The sequence below is a fragment of the Electrona antarctica genome (genome assembly GCF_951216825.1).
Source record: "Electrona antarctica genome assembly, chromosome: 2".
Lineage (NCBI taxonomy): Eukaryota > Metazoa > Chordata > Actinopteri > Myctophiformes > Myctophidae > Electrona > Electrona antarctica.
Window position 1 is genome coordinate 32343936 of NC_136807.1, and position 20769 is coordinate 32364704.

General features: G+C 40.8%; 1 protein-coding gene across 4 annotated transcripts in view; it reads left to right on the forward strand.

The window, feature by feature from the left end:
• mfsd4ab (major facilitator superfamily domain containing 4Ab) overlaps positions 1-20769 on the forward strand; it is a 35954-nt gene that overhangs the window by 1064 nt on the left and 14121 nt on the right. For 2 of the 4 annotated variants that reach the window (XM_079518440.1, XM_079518441.1), the window contains exon 2: positions 7138-7244. The exons of the other annotated variants lie outside the window; for them this stretch is intronic. In XM_079518440.1, coding sequence (XP_079374566.1) covers positions 7138-7244 — 107 coding nt within the window. The remainder of the gene's footprint in view (positions 1-7137; positions 7245-20769) is intronic. 4 annotated transcript variants of the gene reach the window in all.

The window sequence follows — 20769 nt, forward strand, 5'->3', positions numbered from 1 at the left end:
TTACGTCCATGAGAGGGGGAGAGGTGGTGGAGTTAGCTGTTTTAGCAGACAGTTTGAGGGTCCAATGGAGTCATTAGGGTTTTTTCCCCACGCCGTTTTTACTACTTTTCATTGGTTCAATTCAATATTTTCGAAACAACACACAGACCTAAAGTGTGTTCAATAGCACTGATTTATGCAAAAAAACTCAAATTTAGTTAGGTGTCTGTGTAACAGACAAATGCCAAAAATGTGACTTGACTAGATTGAGAAAAGTTCTGGTGTTTGCTGTTCGGACTGATATGAAAGAGACTGGTGCATGCCGGATGGTTGGATTTGTTTGCCTTGTAACAGCTTCTTATGACGGACGGGATCTAACAAGGAACCAGGTTTTAGATGGCCTATTTTATTTACTACAACAAGTCTGTCTGTATAAATATAATATTGATGGGGTGGTTTAGTACCTGCATGTTACTAAACTGTTATCGCGGTCACTCATGAGTGAACGATTAAATGACTCATTAGGGAGAGTTGTAATTGAAACAGTGTTGTGTATAGTTCAACACTGCTACAGGGCAACATAATTATAATCATTGTTTGAAGCTGAAGGTTGTTACATTTTACATTTGACTACATGCTTCAGTCATCCTTTACTTAGACAACTTTTGTATATAACAAAGGATTCTCACTTTAGCTATTATGGAGCAGCACACTAGAAAAAGTGCCTGTTACCATACCTATGTCACTATGTGTAATTACTTTCAATAGAAAAAACATTGGTACCCAACTTCAGAGACATATTGTACAACTATGTACAAAAATGTCTTCTTCATGCTATGTTTAAGGTATCCATAGCCCTTGAATGGCTGTGATGTTACATACATTTCATGTTTTTGGAATACATGGAATTTACATAGGCCTAAGGCAGCTGTCCCCAAACCTTTTTGGCCGTGCACCACCTGTTACCTCCTGACCTAGTTGACGCACCCCCCAATACAGTCTCGTTGTATTTGACCGATTTTTTTTTTTTTAAATATGATTATGGCAAATTATCACAGAATGTCACTGCACTGAGAGACATCCTGTTGCAGTATACTCCCGCAGCTACTCTATACATCTCCTTACAACAGTGTTTTACCTGAGTTTGCCGTGTGTGTTAAATAACAACATAAAACCGCCATTACCCGTTTCATGTCACGCACCACCTAGAGGGTGTGACATGTTTGGGAACACCTGGGCTAAGGTATCCAGTGGTCACTTTTCCATTTGGGCCATTCAAAATGTTGATGTCCTGTATTGACGACAAGGGAAATTCATTTTCCTGCTCTGATCAGTATTGACAGACAGACAAACTAAATATCTCAGAACTTCTAGATGGTTGCTATAGAAGTTGCTTCCACTTCTTATCTCAAAATCTAGTCAGCTGTTTGCTATGAAATGTCCTACTCCTACCTGACAGCAGAGTCTACATGTCTCAATTAGTGATGGGAGATTAATCGGCAAACACATCGGTATCGGCCGATTTTAGTTGTTTTTAGATTAATCGGCATCGGTAATCAATCAGCCGATTAATTAATCAGTCCGATTAATCGGTCTTACAGACAAAGAAGCCCAAAGTAACAGCTTGAACAGATCTACAACCTCACAATATTAAATATAAAGGTATTTAAGTTAAATCTGACTTGCCTATACCCTGCAGTGCGCTGTTACATGTATTCTTCAGAATGGACAAAATAGCAATTAATTATATCGGATATCGATATGGGCCAAAATGTCTCATCGGCACATCCCTAGTCTCAATGGAAGATTAGGGAGACCAACTACTGCAGATGTTCCATTAGTATGGTATTAACCATTGAAACCATATATATTTAGTTGACCATGGTCCCTCTGTACCAAATCTCGAAATTGGTACAAAAGTCTACAAGGCAGTGTGAGCTTGAATATAGACGTGTTTATGTTTAAGTCTGTTTTCGACCAGTGTTCACCCCAGAATAGGGACGCTGGTTCATTATGGTTTAGCCTATTCTGCCATACAGCTTGTTCATTCAAATCAAATACGTCCTGGATTGTAACTTTAATTGACTTTCATAATTTCTGAGTGTGCATATCGTTTTAATTTCAACAAACTTTTAGTCCAGTCACCTACTGTAAATTGCTGTTGAGAAAATGCCATTGTTTAGTTGTTTATTGACTGTAATTAAAATGACTTTACCCTGGAGGAAATGACAGCTGGTTGTCACCTTGTCGGGGGGCGGGGGGATTAGTGCATGTTGGCCCAACATTGACAGCAAACTCTCAACAGTGACAGAAAGTAGGGTAATTAACACTAGAGAGAATGACATTATACCTTTTGTTTTGTTTTTTCTTTCAGCCTTTGGGTGTTGTTTTCCCCAGCATCATTACCAGGGGTTTAGCAGCTACATTTTTTTACCCTTCCAGAGTTAAATTAACACTTTTGCTGTGCAGCAGCCAAATTAAAACACAACACCACTGCACTGTGAATAAATAAACAAAAACAATTCATCAGCAAAGCAGGGCAATTAAATGCCACACTGTCAGTCAGTCCTACCAACTATTCATCTAAAGAAATTGTTTCATATCCAATACTCATACTAGCTGGTATTAGTAATTGATGTATGGGTGTAACAGTTATTTGAACTAATCGATTGAATCGATTATGAAAGCTAATGGATTTTAATAAAATAATCGATGTTATGGGGAAAAGTAATTATTTAAAAAGATTATGAATATAGCCGATCTACAAGACAATAGATTGTCTATGTTCACTATTTTAGAGTGTGTTTAGTAATAATATTAACATCTTGAAACCTAGCATATTCCTGAGTGAAAGTAGCAGATCTAAGATGCGTAGATCGGCTATTTTCAGCAAAGAGCCCTGGGAGACTCAGGTCAAACAAAGTTTAGGATTTTTTAGGATTTTAAATGGTTAACTGTTTATTTTAGAAGTGGTATAGATTATCATACAAGTTGATACAACTATTAGGAAATAACCTCATCTCAACTCTAACCTCGTCTCGCAGTTACTGAAATATATTTCCGCTGCAGTATGTCTGAGTGCTTTCACCTGGCAGGCATTTTCCAGGGCCGTTTAGGCAGTTAATCAGTGTTGGGTCTCAATGGGAAATGAACTGCAGTAGCTTTTGTACAATTTCATTGTGTAGTATTTTACACATTCAATTGAAGTAACACACACACACACACACACACACACTTTCAACACACATTGTGTTGAATGTGCAGGGCAAGAATAACTGTTACTAAAGATTAATCCTATGTGAAGTGAACCTCGGTGAGACATTGGTGAACATTGGTGAAAACAACATGCAACATTAGGTTAGGGACAGATTGATCCACGCTAAATACAAAAAGGGTTCCAGAGATCAAATATGTTTTCTTCAGATCTAGATTAAATAGCGTGCCGACAGTGTGTCCAATGGTTGATGATCGTCCACTCTGCACCCAATGGCTTTAGACCCTACGTGACATGTTAGACAGAAATCACATAGGAATAGAAAGCCATAGGACACAGTTGTGGGATAACAAGCACAAACAGTAGCAAATTGATAAGCACAAAACTAAGCCACAAATATGCAGTCAAAACGTTAATACAGCTTGAGAATAGAGAGCAAGAACAGTAACAGAAATAGCAGAATTTGAACTGAAGCCACTTGAACTGAAGCCACTTGAACTGAAGCCACATCCACAGCTGTTGACAGCCTATGATAAAAAGGGGAGGGGCTGATTTTAGTGTGTCGCTAAAGCGGTATGTATTTTCGATTGGGCCTTTTGACTCGAAGGCTTTCAGCTTTCAAAAAGAAATAAAAAATAAACATGGTAGACCAAGCCCCCAGAAGGACTGGCCAACATTGAAGTGCTCGGCCCTACTGGTCAGAGCTGGGATTGCAGGCAGGCCCGTGCATTTAGCACGAGGGAACCCCATGCAGGTTTGGACACCACATTTTGGTGTCCACTCCAAATAGAAAAAATGCTGAAGTGTAGAGCGTTCTTCCAGGTGTTTCAAAACGCCACTGAGCAACTTCCATCGAAATGAATAGCAGGGACAGCCCCACGGCTGTCCGCCCTCTATCCTTTATAACTCTATGGGGTAGACATATCTGCATATTATAACCACACCCAGAAGTAATGTTAACTCCACATACAAAACAGAAAAAGTACAAAGATATGGCACCCCATCTTTAACACTAGCATGACTGAAGTAAAATGAGACACAAGTAGCATGTGCTTAAATTCATATTTAGAAAATGTTTCAGATGTCAAACATTTCTGAGATGATAGAATGGTGATGGATGATGATGGTCATGGAAGGGGAACATTCTGAAAGCTTCATGGGCAAAGATAATAAACTTCAAAACTTCAAAACGGTCAAAATGACCTGGCTGCCAGGGATGGCTTCAGGCCTGGAGTATAAATTAAGGCTAGGAAGTGATTAAATCCAGGAAAAGGCAACACTTTTGCCACATCATGACATTACAATATGCAAAATCCCACACGATATCTATTCTCATATCAAAATATTGATACATATCGATCGGTTGGCCCTAGCAGGGGAGAGGTAGCGGATTGTATTCACAGTTTAAAACTCCCATCTACATGAATAATTAACTAGAATACATGGTGGTGTTCATCTGAAACCTACACGGAGGGAATTAAATTATAGTATCTCATGTTTCCTGGGGGAATAAAAATCTATTTTTAACAGTACCACTACCAACTCAAACAGAATTAACAGAGCACTAATCTAATCTATCCACAAGCCATTCAATTCCCAAGGCTATTAAAATAATAATATTTGATTAAAATTGCAGCCTTAAATCAATATTTATGATGGGAAGGTACAGCATTAATCAAAGGGTTTTGTAATTTAATTCAAGGCGGGTTATGTAAACTCTGTCTTATGTATTCAGGGAAAGTCGTCTCCTTCTCTACAAAGGACTTCATTACTTTAGCCTTTTATTTAATTCATCTGGCTAAAAAAATCTCTCTAGAATCTGCTAATGAACAAAAATGTTTAGTAAGATGGATATGAGAGTAGTAATTGCAAACTTTCGATGCAGATTGTCTTACAGTATAATCAATCAACCATTCCAGACATGCTTACACATTTTTCATTACAGCAGTATTGGGCGCCATTCAATCAACACATTCTTAGTTTACATTAACCAAAGATATGATATTATCATATTATGAAGGATGGCTTCATTACAATCTGTTTCAGTATAATGTGTTCATTATATAGTTCATTCACATTCCTGTGGAACTGGAATGAGAACGGTCATTGGCCACTTGCCCAGATAATTTAGACACAGTAAATCCTCAGTGTTCACTTAACTCTGAAGAGAGTAGAAATAGAACCAAATGGACCCGTAAGTGTCCATTTGGTTCCATATGTGCACTCTTCAGAGTTAAATGCAGGCAGGGGTTCCCAACTTCCCATACCTTTTCAGCTGGAGACCCAAAAGAGAAATGTGGTGGTGCCTCCTGGGATCCAAATGTACATTTTTTTTTAAATAATTAATGTAGCTTAGTAGATCTGCTAGAGCTTATAGAACTGATATTTTCACTGTTCTTGGAATGTTTTATTATTATTATTTTGCCCCTCCAATGCATGGCTCTTGAAATGACATCATATGACAGCCAAGTCTATGACTTATATTGTTTGTTTATAGCACTTTTTAACAAAAAACGTTTGCTAGCCAAGTCTATGGATTTTAATGTTTGTTTCATGCCAACGTGAGACGCAATGTGGCCAATATAAATACATGTTGTGACTGGTTTTGTTTTTGAGGGTCGCCTATGTGCCCAGCTTCGTGTGTTTGTGTGTACCCCATAGCGATGATTTGATTGGCTGAGCACAGAATGTGATGTACAGTGATGTATGATAACAAGAGCGCCCCTCACTTCACACAAGTGTGATTTTTACAAATATAATACAATAAGACACTGCATTCATGTCTTGTGTAACGTATATAGTGGCAGTGAATCTGCGATGAATTAATGATCCCTGTGACGTTATGTGGCAGCCACAGTGGGCGCCCCTCACTTCACATGAGTGTGATTGTTTTTGTTTTTATTTACACAGTAATATTCTTGGGGGATTTCATGTTTTTAATGAAAAGTTAAACTGGATATTGACCAGCACACTGAGGATTTTAACCACTTAAACCCCAGGATCCATTATTCTCATTGAAAACCTTCGTGAGATCTACAATCTGAAAATGCCTAGATCTGCTATTTTCTGCAAAGATATTTAATGTATAGAGCGAACACAGAAAAGATACTAGCATAGAGCCCTGAGGGACTCCGCTCAACCATAGTGGTTAAGCAACCCAATCTCACCCAAACACGGTGAAATAACACGGATTGGCAATTCGGTACATTACAGATTACACTACTATAAAACCCCCAAATCCATATATATTACCCTGAAATCCTCCCCATAGACCGCGACGGAGGGGCGCCGTCTCAAGCCAACTTGAGCAACGAGAGCTCCAGGGGGTCCCCCCAGCTAAATGTGTTAATAGGCTACAGCATCACAATCATTTTAGCTACTTTATCCATTTATACATGGGTTATTCAAAAATAGCAGATATACAAGCTCACAGTGTGTCACTTCGTGCCGCACTGCGAACTTGTACATCTGTACATTTATTTTTTTAAATAGTGAAAGTGTTGTGAAAAATGTTAAATCATTTGTTTATTATTTTTAAACACAAATCTTCTCTTCTGGGGGTCCTTCGTATTTTCAGAAGGGGGTCCATGGCATGACAAATGTTGAGAACTGTGTAGAGATACTGTATACCATCGATACTGAACGCCGGCCCAAATCTGCCAAGCCAGATGCCTCCCTCCCCAGAAAACACAGTAGCCTTCACAAAAACATGAAAACAGCGAGATACTTGTGGACGTGGAGAGGAGGAGGACAGAGGAGGTAGTTGTTGACATTGTATGGAGTTCAGAGCTGAGGTATTTGAGACACAGAGGGGCCAGCAGGTATTTGTCACTCACTGTTTTGCTGCCTCCAACTCCCAACAACAAAAGCCCCATTGAGACGAACCTGACTTTTTTCCCCCCTCTCCCCCCCCCCCCCCCTCTCTCTCTCTCTCTCTCTACTAGCGCACAAAGCTTCCTGTAGTACTACGGCGACTCTGCACTACTGAGAGCATAATGTACACTCCACTTTGTATCCACCTGTTCCTAGCCGTAGAGTCAAAACAAGGAAGGTATTGTGAAAAAACTATTAAAGACACAACTTTGGTCATTACATCTACATTTATAACCATATATTTTCTCTTAACCACTTAACCCCATATAAATCATTGACTGGACTCTATACTTTGTCCAATTCGTTTTTTTCCTCTACACCAAAAATGAATTTTAGCCGAATGTTCACCCCAGATTAGGGACGCTATGGTTTATGTGGCACCTCTAGACTTTGTAAACTGTACTTGGGCCTCTTTTTTCTGTCAACAACACCAAATCTCTTAGCCAAAAATAGCCAATCTACAAGCTCACAACAACTTGTGAGCTTGTAGATGGGTTATTTTTGGCTAATGTTCAGAATATGGATGCTGGGGGTAAAGTTATTTGAAGCAGATGGAGCACTTGATTGGACGATAGATGCGTCGCCATCTTTATTGCAATTCCGTCATCGCTGAAATTACCTATCTCTGTTGGGAGTGACATTAATCTTACAGATTGCAGCTTTAAATGCTGGAAAGACTGGCAAAGGTCTGGCAATGATTTTAACGTTGTTAATTAAACTACCAATTAACGGCTCATGAATTAAATTAGCTGTCCCCTGTTGGCCTCATACACTGTACGGATAAACAGGAGTTCACACTTTCAAGTGGTGACAATGAATATGTTCTTAACTTGAATCGGAACAGAGTCATCTGAAGCACGTCACCAAACCCAACAGTAAAATCCCCGGCCCACCCCCACCCGCCCCCACCACCACCACCCCTGGTAAACTCTAAGACCGTAATGATAGGTCAATTTTACACTCAGAGTTAACCTCAGAACCTGTTCTGGTCATAATAGTCGAACATTCAACGAAAATAGGTATTTTGCGCCAAAGACATTTGGGGCCCTATTTTCGCCAGTGCCTTTCCCCTTATCTCTAAAATTCTTTGCCTTTTTGAGTGGTGCAACCACTCCTATATAGACAGCTATCTGGGTCTGTCCCTGGCTGGGTGGCTGAGTCTGTCCGAGCCATAGACTGTAAAAAAAAAAATAGGTCCGAGCACGAAAATAGCGTTATAGCATTTGTTCACCACCAAATGTCACTGTTGCACAGCCTAACACACTCACACGCACACACACACACACACACACACACACACACACACACACACACACACCCACACAACACACATTGTGTTGATTGTGCAGGGCAAGAATAACTGTTACTGAAGATTAATCCTATGTATGTGAAGTGAACCTCGGTGAGCCAGGGATGAGGGCTTGTACAGTACGTACAGCACAAGTACAAAAATGTTTTTTTCCAAAATAGTAAAAAGGGTAAAAAAAAGTTTAGGGGTAAGGGGTAAGGCACTGACGGAAATTTGGTGTGTGTGTGGGGGGGGGGGGGGGGGGGGAGTATAGACCCCTGAGGGGACCCTGGTCGGTCAAAGAAGTATGCACTGTTGTAGGGTTGAAGTGGTTAAATGGGCACTGAGGGTTTCACTGCGTGCTCTCATGCATGTCTCAGAATAAATGAGTAAAACCTCTAGCTGTGTCAGACTCGGGCCAGACGAGATGGTGAATCTCTGCCACAGGGAGGATTAGCTGTAATCCCAAACATCCTACACTCGCTCCCTCTCTACCGGGAGCCAATTTGAGCCCACAGTCGCTGGCCAGATGTTTCTATGGAAAGACAGACGTTGTTCGGATTAGCAAACGTCAGGTGTCTTTCTGTCTGTAGTTTTTTTAATTACCTTTTTATTTCTAAGTGCAAGCAGACTTCACCTGTAACCCCACCCCCAACACACACACACACACACACACACACACACACACACACACACACACACACACACACACACACACTACATTCAGAAAATCTCTCTTTCACACACACGCATACACACACACTGACGCAGGTGCACGCTCACACTTACGCGCACACACATGCACGCGTGCATACATCCCACACCCCTTTTACAATAACAATGCACAACAAAAATAACATTCCATAATTTGACAAAATACTTTCTTAAAGACTGTTGCCTAGATATTCTGATCTAATCACTGTGGTTCCTTATCTCTGTCTGACTGTACAGACGCCAGACACTGGAACAGTTTGTGTAACACATTAAAAACCTTAAAACAGCAGTGAAGCCCTCCTCTCTCTCTCTCTCTCTCTCTCTCTCTCTCTTCTCTCTCTCAAATATCTCTCTCTCTCTCTCCTCAGTGCACTTGCTAGTTCAAATAGTTTAAAGATTAACGGCTCTATGCATTTTAGTGACGGATGCATTCTCAAGGCTATAAACTGACACTTACCTCCCTGTAGCCCTCCTGTGTGCCCCCACTGGTGTGACTGTGGCATCCTGATACTGTATAGACAGAGAGAGACAATGGGGTAGTGGGTGGGAGGAGTTACTATATGAGCAGGAGGAAGACTGGAGAGATACAGAGGGAGAGGAAAGCCAGAATGAAAAGAGAGAGAGAGAGAGAGAGAGAGAGAGGCTCTGGGAGATCACTGTGCGCTCACAATGCAACGCTCAAATCACAAATCTGACGAGAAACGTTTCTTGAATGGCAATTCTTGAAACCCCCAGATGCGAGCCTCGATCCGTGCAGAAATCCCTCTCTTCACATGGGAAATGTAAGAGGAAAAACAAGGGCAGAGAGAGAGAATGGGTCCTGTTTTTTTCTTTTTTTTTTAAACAAGTCCCTTTCTTTGGCGTTCTTTGAATGAGTTCTTAAGATTCCAAGTTGGCAGAGTGCCCATGGGTCCTGGATGGAAGGGATAAAAGAGAGGGTGAAGTGGAAGGGGGGGCTGCTATTGTGTTGTGTTCCCTTCCATTCAAAAGTGGCTCTCTGGTTGATCTTTGCAGGCCGTTTGCTGAATATTCCAGTTGAGCCTAGTTCATCATCATAACCCAAAATTCACGACGAGGTGAAACCATTTTAAAAACCCAATTTATACTTTGTCTTATGATGACGGTGTTGCGGCATCGATCTCCAACCTCACAGATCTACAACCTCACAATTTGTCACGTCCGTGAGACACATTGTGAGCATGGAGATCTGCTATTTGAAACCTTTTGTTTTCCACATATTCTCTGCGGTTCCTGATTCTTTCATATCATATATTTCATTGTCCCACTTCAACTTCCCCTTTACATGTTGTTGGCAGTCTTGATGATTCAATGAAACAAGCATATTACACAACAAAATGCTGGAAGATTCCCATATCCCCATAAGAGACCCCGTTTTTTTTTTGTTTGTTTTGTTTTTAGTTTTTTTTCCTGAAGTCTTTTTTTTTTCTCGAGCGCCCGTTACTCGTTTCTTTGTCCTCCTAACAGTCCATTACTAGTGGGGGAAGAATGCTCGCTTCGCCTGGCGAATCTCGGATGAAGACAGCAGGTGCCGTTGCCCCCTCTCTCCGAGACACATTCAGTTTTCTACTCGTCTATCGTTTCCTCTGCTAATACCCCCCCCCCCCCTCCGTGTTCTGAGAGTGTTGGGTGGGGCGGGGTAGGATGGGTGCTTTAGTGAGGTGGGGGGAGAGAATGAGCTACTGTATAATGAAGCGGTCCAGAGAAAAGATACAGTTTGTTAAAAGATCTCGGTGAACGGAGTCACGCCGCGCCGACGGGGGGGATGAGTGATGAGGCCGTCGATGGTGTCACAGGGGGTGCGAGAGGATTAATGCTTAACTGTGTCTCCTTCTCTCCTCCACCAATATGCTCGCACACTCTCTCCTCACCACGGCTTGTGCTGCATCAGTGCCTCAAGAAGAGACCCCCACCCTCCTCCTCCTTCTTAAAACCCTCCCCTCTCTCCCCCACTCTCTCAATATCTCTCTTCCTCTCACTCTCCCACTCTCGCTCTCTCCCTCAAATAGACACAGAGCTCGCTTCATTACTATTCACCAGGTCTCACTGAGACACGCATCGCTGCTCTGCTCTCTACAATTGGGTGGGGTGGAGGGGAGGGATTGGGAAGGATTTGGGGGTGGAAAAAGGGAGTGATATCTCATAACAGAAAAGGAGAATAAATCACAATAGCGTTATCTCTGTCCAGATGTGTGTACAAACATACATCACCATGCAGATGTATGCATCAATAGTTTTGCGTCTGGCTCTGACAGGGCATGTACACACCAGGTGCATAATGCTGCTTTAATCCGCTACACAGCAGCCTATTAGCTATGCGTGGAAACAAATGGCATGTTTAAGGCTTTGTGTAAGGCTTTGCAGAGTTCAAATTAATTCACCACTCGCCTTTCATCAACCCCGACGAGGTCTTGTGCCCTAACACAGCACCATTCCAGTTATCAGTGCCCATATGCAGATAAATAATTTAATCCATGAAAAGGGATAAAATGGCTGATTTATATTCCTGTGTTTTCTCTTGCGTGAGTCATCTATAGTCTTGAGACGACTGATTCCACTGTGGAACTAATCTCCTGTTATCCTGTCCTTAATTTGACATTTTAATTTGCCATGCTTTTCCGAGTAATCATAACCAGTCCCGGGATGATAGAGAATCACTAGAAAAAGAGATTGAGCTATTGCCATCATTACTAAATAAAATAACATTACTTAATAATAACATTAACCACACCATCTCTATTCTGTGAGCGAACATTCAGCAAAGATACCAGATCTGCAAGCTCACAACAGATCGCAACACAACACATTGTGAGCTTGTAGATCTGCTAATTTTGACATCGAGATTTATTGTAGAGACAAAGTGTATAGACCCCTGGGTGACTCTGTTCAACGAAGTATTGAGTTTAAGTGGTTAATGAGTAATTTTCTCTACAGTTCAGACTCTTGTATAGTACCCTTCTGTGGTCCATCATGTAGAAATGTGTTGCTTGTCTTGTTTTGGCACATTGACCTGAGCTTTAAACATGAAATGATTTGCATGATGTAACATCTGCACTGAAGAACGATGTTCTCTTCTCAAGGCAGCGGGAGGAGGAATTCATTTCACTTCCACTGTGCTTGTTGTTGGGATGTTTCTGTTCAGCTGAAAATCTATGAATATCCAGTAGAGATTCTCTGGTAACACCCCGCTCCCTCCCACCGACATCTGAGGGCTTATGTTATACATTTGTAGAGAAACTACTGTCCAACGATAACATTGGAGTCATCTGCATGGTTTACATGTGGGCAGCATGGCTCCATGCTTAAGATTTCAAAGAAAATAAAAAATAGCATCAGGATTCCAGCAGTTAGATGTTTTAATTAATCTATTATAATGTAAATGGGGTATAATGTAGAATAGACTGTCTGATATGACCTTGATGAAGACCTTTTAGGTGGAAACGTTAGTCGTTTGTATACTAGCACCTAAATAAAAGGCTTAAAATGTCCGTGCTGCTCCAGTGTCCTCTCCTCCTTCTGCAGACTGTCTGATATGTTTGATTATGATATTTATTGATATTATAATATATATATTTTTTTGAGTGGTGCAAACCACTCCAACAACCAGCTTTGTTTGTATCCGTGTTTGTGTGTACCTGTACGTGGGGCCCAAAAGAATAAGCATGGTTACTATGGTCGCTGACATTACGTCAGACCACAGCTGATCAGGCTATATAAGACCTTGCACCACTCAGTTCACACGGGTGTGATTTATTTTAAGTATGTTAACCACATTAACCCTATAGTGCCCTATCCTAGACCTGTATTGATCCTGTGATGGGGGAAGTTCAGTTGTCATGCACATTACAGCAGTTATGAATATGAAATACACTATACGGGTATAGGGCACCCCCCCCCCCCCCCCCTAAAATCACCTATGAATACGGGTACGGAAAAAGTGATACAGCGAGGACTAACTTATATAGTAAGAGGGGGAAAAACGAGTCAAAAGTCTTTAATGCACAGGGATTATGAAAAAAATGGTGTACTAGAGAAATCTTGCATGGCCATCAGAACTTGGACTGCATGGAAAATGGTGTGGTGAAAGTGCTTATAACAGGTGTGTATATACAGTATGTGTGGTCAAAGTGCACCAGTCCACTGTATAAAAGTACAGTGGGTAGAACAGAACAGTAAGTCTACAGTGGATGATGAAAAATATGAAGAATGAAAAATATGAAGAATTGTAATCAAAGTATTGCTTGAAATTCATTTGAATAATTTGGAGATTTCTTATGTGTACGTGTGTGCGTGCGTGCGTGCGTGCGTGCGTGTCAAAACAACGAATAATTCCCCCTTAAAGCAACGAGCTGCAGACCCAGGCTCTGGGTGGGCATCTGCCTTCACTGTGTCAGGGGATAAAGAGAGCTGGAGAGAGACAGACAGACAGACAGAAATAGAGGGAGGGAAAGACAGAGAGAGAAAGCAATAGCAGCAACAATAGTAAAACTACGATGACAACAATAACAGGTATAATAGTAGGCTAAGTATAATAATAATGCAAGATAATAGAAAATGGTGTAATATAACATAGTAGAAATCCACAGTGGATCCTCGGCAGGAGGTCCAGAATCACACCCTCCTCGCTCTAATAATGATTCCAGACGACAGCATTCAGAGCGGGGTGTTAACAGTCCGCTGTTCATTTAGATGACAGAGTGAGAATTGGCTGACAGAAGCCATTACGGTCAGGAGGCTCCAGATGTGACTGTGTGGTGAGCCCTGAGAAACCCTGCATGAGAGGTTCTCATTGAAATGTCTGAACTTTAATCTCATCTCACAGAATGAGAATATTGGTGTCTGAAGATCATTCACGCTAACGATGAGTCTCTATAATGGCATTGAACAGCTGGATGGATGTTAGCGAGTCAGACAGCATGTTAAAAGTTGCTGCTGTATTTGCATGTGTAGCTCGTTGACTTTTAAGTGAGGATATTTCACTTTCAAACATGTTTGGGGCCATTTTAACATCTACTCTGGCTTTTGTGAATAACCCAGACTGACAGTTTGATTGCTTGATTCAGTATTTTGATATTATTTTTGACATAACTTTATTTCCATTTTCCCAAAAACTTTTAAAGTAATGAAAAAAGTAATTTAAAAAATCACACCCGTGTGAACTGAGTGGTGTAAGGTCTTATATAGCCGGTCTGACGTAATGAAATCATGTCTGACGTAATGAAATCACACCCGGGTGAACAGGGTGAACATAGCAACCATGCTCATTTTTTCTGCACAGACTAACAAAGCCAGTTGTAGGAGTGGTTTAAATCATGTCTGACATAATGAAATCACACCCGGATGAACAGGGTGAACATAGCAACCATGCTCATTTTTTCTGCACTAACAAAGCCAGTTGTAGGAGTGGTTTACACCACTCAAAAACAAGGCTCCCTCACATATTAGATGTTTTAAAGTAATCTAACACAGTAAAAATGGGGTTTGAAGTTACAATGGGTACTTTGTAGGGGGGCATGTATGATAAAATGGATATCAAATACTGAATCAAGCAACTTAAAAACTGTCTGGGTGAGTGCTAACAAAGATCTTGTAGATGTAGATGTTAAAATGACCCCAAACATGTTTGAAAGTGAAATATCCCTGCACACATTCGGGTCCCTATTCTGGTCATGTCATAATTGACCATATGCAGAGATTGCAGACCATCTTGAAAGCAAGGTGGTAAATAGATGCACTTTCCCATTGACAGCCCATACATCCAAACAGAATAGTCCTATCTGATTGTATTAAACAACTTTCAAACTCATCAACATTGCAGCTGTATGGAAAGCTTGAATTATCCTGCAAAGTGTTTGTTTCATAAAAATCCACCGTAGACATAATGAGCTACTTCCTGTCAAGAAATTCCTTGCAGGTGATTTTGGAGTTGTGTGGAGTTTGGGAAGCGCTCGTTTTCAGTAAAGCAACCTCCTGCATTATGTCCAAATTCAAAACGGTGGTATGCTATGCAGGGCCGTTGATTGATATCACAATCAACACAAAAAAAGATCACCTGCAAGGAATTTCTTGACAGGAAGTAGCTCATAACATATCTACGGTGGATTTTTGTTGAGTGGTGTAAACCACTCCTACAACTGGCTTTTGTGTGCAGAAAAAAATGAGCATGGTTGCTATGTTCAAAATAATTTCTGACGTAATTAAACCACACCCGGGTGAACTGGATGACCGTAGCAACCATGCTCATTTTCTCTGCACAAAAAAAGCCAGTTGTGAAATCACATCCAGGTGTGATTTCATTACGTCAGATCAGAGCTGATCAGGCTATATAATACCTTACCTTATATAATACCTCACATCGGACAAAAACTCCAGCTGAATCAACTTCATGGTCACAAATCATCACATCAGAAGACGAGTCTACCTAGCCAAAGATCTTTAACGTCAGACATTACGTCAGACCACAGCTGATCATGCTATATAAAACCTTACACCACTCAGTTCACACGGGTGTGATTTTTATGAAACACTTTGCAGATATAAAGAGGATAATTCAAGCTTTACGTACAGCTGCAAGTATTGAGTTTGACGTCGTTTAATACAATCAGATAGGACTTTTCTGTTTGGATATATGGGCTGTCAATGGGAAATTGCATCTAGTTACCACCTTGCTGGCAAGATGGCAGCGGTCTGCATATGGTCAATAGCAAACTTTTAGTGAACACGCTCACAATGTGTCGCATTGCAATTATTTTTCAATTTACAATTTAGGCATTTAGCAGACGCTAAATGCCTAAATGCCTATCTAAGCGGCTAGGGTAAGTGCTATGGGCCATGGTGGAGTCTGAAGAGGTGGGTTTTCAGACTACGGCGGAAGATTGGGAGTGAGGCTGCAGTTCTGATTGTAATGGGAAGTGCATTCCATATTTTTGGAGCCAGAAGGGAGAAGAGTTTGGGACGTGTGGAGCGTTGTCCCGGCGTTTTTAGTGAAGGTATTTTGGCATTTAATTTACAACGAAGTATATACCATAGGGTTTATGTTAGCTGCACGTACACTAGTAAGAGACCTCCTTAAGTTTAACAGTTTATTGAAATGTATAATGAGATGAATGTGGAATGGGATGAGGAACCTATGGTAGGGCAAGGCTCAGGGTGGGGGTGTAGTCTCTGGAGCTGACGGCCATCGTTGCTCTACTCGGGGAGCAGACGTCTGCTCCGTCACTGGATTTTATTTATAATCTCACTTTAATCCTAAAGTGAGATATGCTATTCTCATTACTTTTGAAAAAGTTTTTGACATTTTGTAAGTCCATGGGCAGCTTCTTTACCATCTTATATCTCTGGAGTTCTGTTCAAAAGGGATCAAATCACTAAGTTTTTCACTTTTCTTTCACACAAAAAGGGTTCCAAAGTTTGGGTGCCCTGCCAAGCTTTGCTTTGTATTTAATCCGAGGTGAGTCTAGCTGGTACAATAAAGTACATCTGCATGAAAAGATGAGATCATATTACCCTCACTTTAGATTCCTTTCATGTTCCAGGCCTCTGTATTACAAGCAGTGGAGTTGAACTCAAAAGCTTTGTCAGCCATTTTAAAGTAATAACAGTGACACTTCTGCAAGTGCAGTATAGAAATACTAATGACTTTAATCTTTTGACCCCATTTTAATCCACTTTGCTGTGAAGTTTCTCCAAATCATTTCTTGCAGACAAATTTGGTCATAAATAACACATAGGTCACAATAATTATGTCCAGGGTTGGATTTACTGGGGGTGGGGGTAAGTCTGGGGTCATCCCGCATAGAGTATATAAAAGGATAGAGACTGATCTGGCGCGAAGCTGCAGAAGTGCAAACGCGCTCAACGTTAAAGCACAGCTGCATGTGTTTTCCTCGTCATACTTCCACGGGTCCGCCTGCAGTCCCTCCCCTTACAGTCATACTTATAGTATATGGTTTATGTATTTATGTAAGTGGTTAAATGTCCCCCTCCTACCCCACTGTATTCTTTTTTTTCCCTTTTACAAATAGAACCCTACACATAATGATGTATGTCTTCAACTGGATCACCAGCAGGTGGTTCAGTCGCCATGCAGATATGTATATCTCCATACCACATACCCACATATCCACGGCACTATTTTTGGGCTTGGGGGAGGTGTTGGGGCACAACGGACATTTATGTCCAGGGCAGGCAATGTCTGAGAACTGTGGAGAGGTTCTCCATATCTCCATGAGAACTGATGAGCCTCGCTTTTGTAAATGCATGCGTGTATTAATATTAATATCCCTTCCTGTCAGGAGAAGTAATATTGAAATAATACTTTTGCATTATATGCTCTTGCTTCTCGCAAGTTAGTATCTTGTGGTCTTATGAGCAGATATGTTGACTCATTTAAGGAAGAAAAAATACATTTAGAAGGTGCTCCATGATCCCTAAGGATTCACAGAAACAACTGGACCCTGAAGGAAAAGCAAAAGAAAAGCCCTGCTACAGAAACGGAGGGAGACAGAATCAAATATACAGCCTCATTTATACTTCATCGTATGACAAAATAAATTTTCATCACATGACACAAAATGGGGTCATATAGGCCATGCCAAAGTATAAATAAAGAAGAACGGCCAAATAATGGCTGCAGATTAGGATTCCTGTCACATTGTGACCTGGCACAGTTTCAGACCTCTGACTGAGTGTTGTTGGCTAATAATGCCTAATTTATGTTCTGTCGTACGGCGGTGTTGCCGACTGAAAATAGCCAATCTATACGCTCACAACCTGTCTCATCTGTGACTGTTGTGAGCTTATAGATCTAGCTATTTTTGGGGCCGCAACACAGCTGTACGACCAAGTCTAAATCAGGCTTAAATGTCAGCCTATGGAGATGAGCTAGAAATGAGAGAATCTGCACTCTTGGCCCAGTTGTCCTGATTGATTTCCATATGGTAACTGCCACCACAACACAACAAAAATATATGTGTATGTATGTGTCTCTGTTTGAAAGAAATATAATTGTTATCTTACTGCAAAAGCTCAGCTCTTTGGGTAATATTTTGTGGTTAAATATAGTTAGTGAGACTGATATGGCTTGGAACACTGCATAATTACAGAGCAGCAGCACCATCTGGTGTTGAAATTGAGACTATATTTCATCATTAACCATCTGCCTGTGGTCCATTGGGGGATGGGGTCTCGGATGCATCTGAGAACTGGATCTCGAAAGAACGGGCATCGACTTTTTTTTAAGGCTGGGGAGGACATTCATTTTCTAGGCATTAAACACTTATTAAAAGTCTGGGCATCAGACAAGAAGGTGGGCACAATGCAATCTTTTCATTGGCTTCTGAGTCCCAGCAAGCATCTCCCCTGGTGCATAATAAGTTCCCTCTCCCACGCACGCACGCACGCAAGCACGCACACACGCACGCACGCACACACACAGCCTTGTTTAATTGGAAAGTGACGTGCACGTATGCTACTAGGGAATATACCTTTTTAACAGTATACTATAATTTAGTATATCTGTCATTCACATAAGGTGAAGGTTAAAGGTTATATTATATTATATTATATTATATTATATTATATTATATTATATTATATTATATTATATTATATTATATTATACTAGACACATTGTCTACACACTCTCTGCTTTAAGTTCCTTGTTTGACAACAGCACATATAAATCTGCTTAAAAAATCTGCCACAAAACGCTGTTGATTCTTACAAATCCTCTGCGACTATGTTTCTTGACCATGTTGGTTGACAATTATCTGAAGAAATAAGTGACTGTGCGTTGCTGTATATCCAGAAGAGGAAGCAGGGTGGCCGGATGATGTTAATGAGTGCCTTTTGTACAAACATATGTTTCTCAGAGTTCAGTAGCAGACCAACATCTCCGACTATGAAGAGATGAGAGCTAGAAAATCAGTTACAAAGGATTCCAGGTCATGCGATCAGGTCACTGTTCATTTTGTCGACCAAAACTATGATGAAAAATGTTCGTAAAAATAAAATAAAAACTGAGCTATGATAACTAAAACTAAGACTAATTATATATTGACAATTTTGTCGACAAATACAAACGAGACAAAAAATGTTAGGGAGGGACTAGTGTAGAAGAGATCCAGTAGAACTAAAAGCTGAGGAATTTTATGTTTGGTTGCATTCGAGTGTTGCACTCTGAAATCGGCTATTTTCTACAACATGCAATGCAACCAAGTGTAAAATGAGACATGTATTTAGGTAGGCCTTGATGGCATTGTAATGGCCCATTACGATGCCATCAAGGCCTGCCAAAATACATTTTTTTGGACAAAATAAATCAACTGTACATTTACACTTTATTCAAAAGACTAACTAAATCAAAATTTGCAGTCAAAGTCAACCCTGCGGGTTATTGATAGCTTGTGCAGCCCTCTAATCATGCTTCTGCTTTATCCTGTCATCAAAAACACATTGGATACTGCAATGGTAGCACATACAGAATTTGATGAGATAACATAAAGCTTCATTGATCCCAGGAGGGAAATTCATGTGTAATTGCAGCGATAGCAGCAAGGTTGAAAGCACAGGGAAGACACTTAAAATCACTGATGTTAGAGAAACCTCATATATGACCAATAACTACTGTAGTAATCAAGTATGGCATAAGTCAAGACACCAGTCGGTCATAAAGACAATATCAACAAAGAAATCAAATAGAGCTATTGATTGAAAGTACACAATGAATCTCGACAGTTAAAGGACCACTTCACCACTTTTCAACTTATCTTCATATAATTCATGGTCCTCACTAATGTTCATGATAAAATACCACATTTTCTTCCCTGCTCAGTCTGTGTTTCATAGGATGGTTGTGGGCAGTTCAGAAACCCATCCACCTCCATCCACATCATCATGTGTTTCATAGGATGGTTGTGGGCAGTTCAGAAACCCATCCACCTCCATCCACATCATCGTTAGGCAGATCTTTCATAGGATGGTTGTGGGCAGTTCAGAAACCCATCCACCTCCATCCACATCATCGTTAGGCAGATCTTTTAAAAACAAGATTAAAAAATATATGTATATTTAGATTTTTATTATCGCGAGAACGATGGCTTCCAGAGACTGGTCGCACGGGTGACTGTTTCATGTAATCAATTCCCAACAAATCTCCAAACCTGTTGTTTTGGGGAGCGCTGGTTTAAGTTCATTCAACCTCCTCTTGTGTGTTGGCTAGTGAGGTGCACCCTAGGAGACATTTATACTTCATTGTGCAACAGTATTGCACGCAGAGAACAGCTGATATACAAGCTCACATCGCAATGCGGATGCGGATGTGCGTAGAGGTCTGCGTGCGCGACACCATCGCGGGACGAGGCATAAATTATACTTGATGGGCTGCAGGTGTGCGTGCAGCCATGCACAAAAAGGCTCTGCTGCCGTGATGTGATCATGAGCGCACCTCCCCTTATGACAGCGAATGTGGACAACTGCTTTGAATTGCTATTATTGTTCACACACAACAGAAACCAATGGATAATATATAATATAAGAGTGAGAGATCACAATAAAAATCCTAATTATTCTTCCTACACTGGGAGAAAAACAGCATCTGAAAGTTTGATGGGGCATTTTTTTTTTACACGTGAGTGCAGTTAGAGCTTTTCCATTGCATCTTATGAGAGGCAGGGTTCTTGTG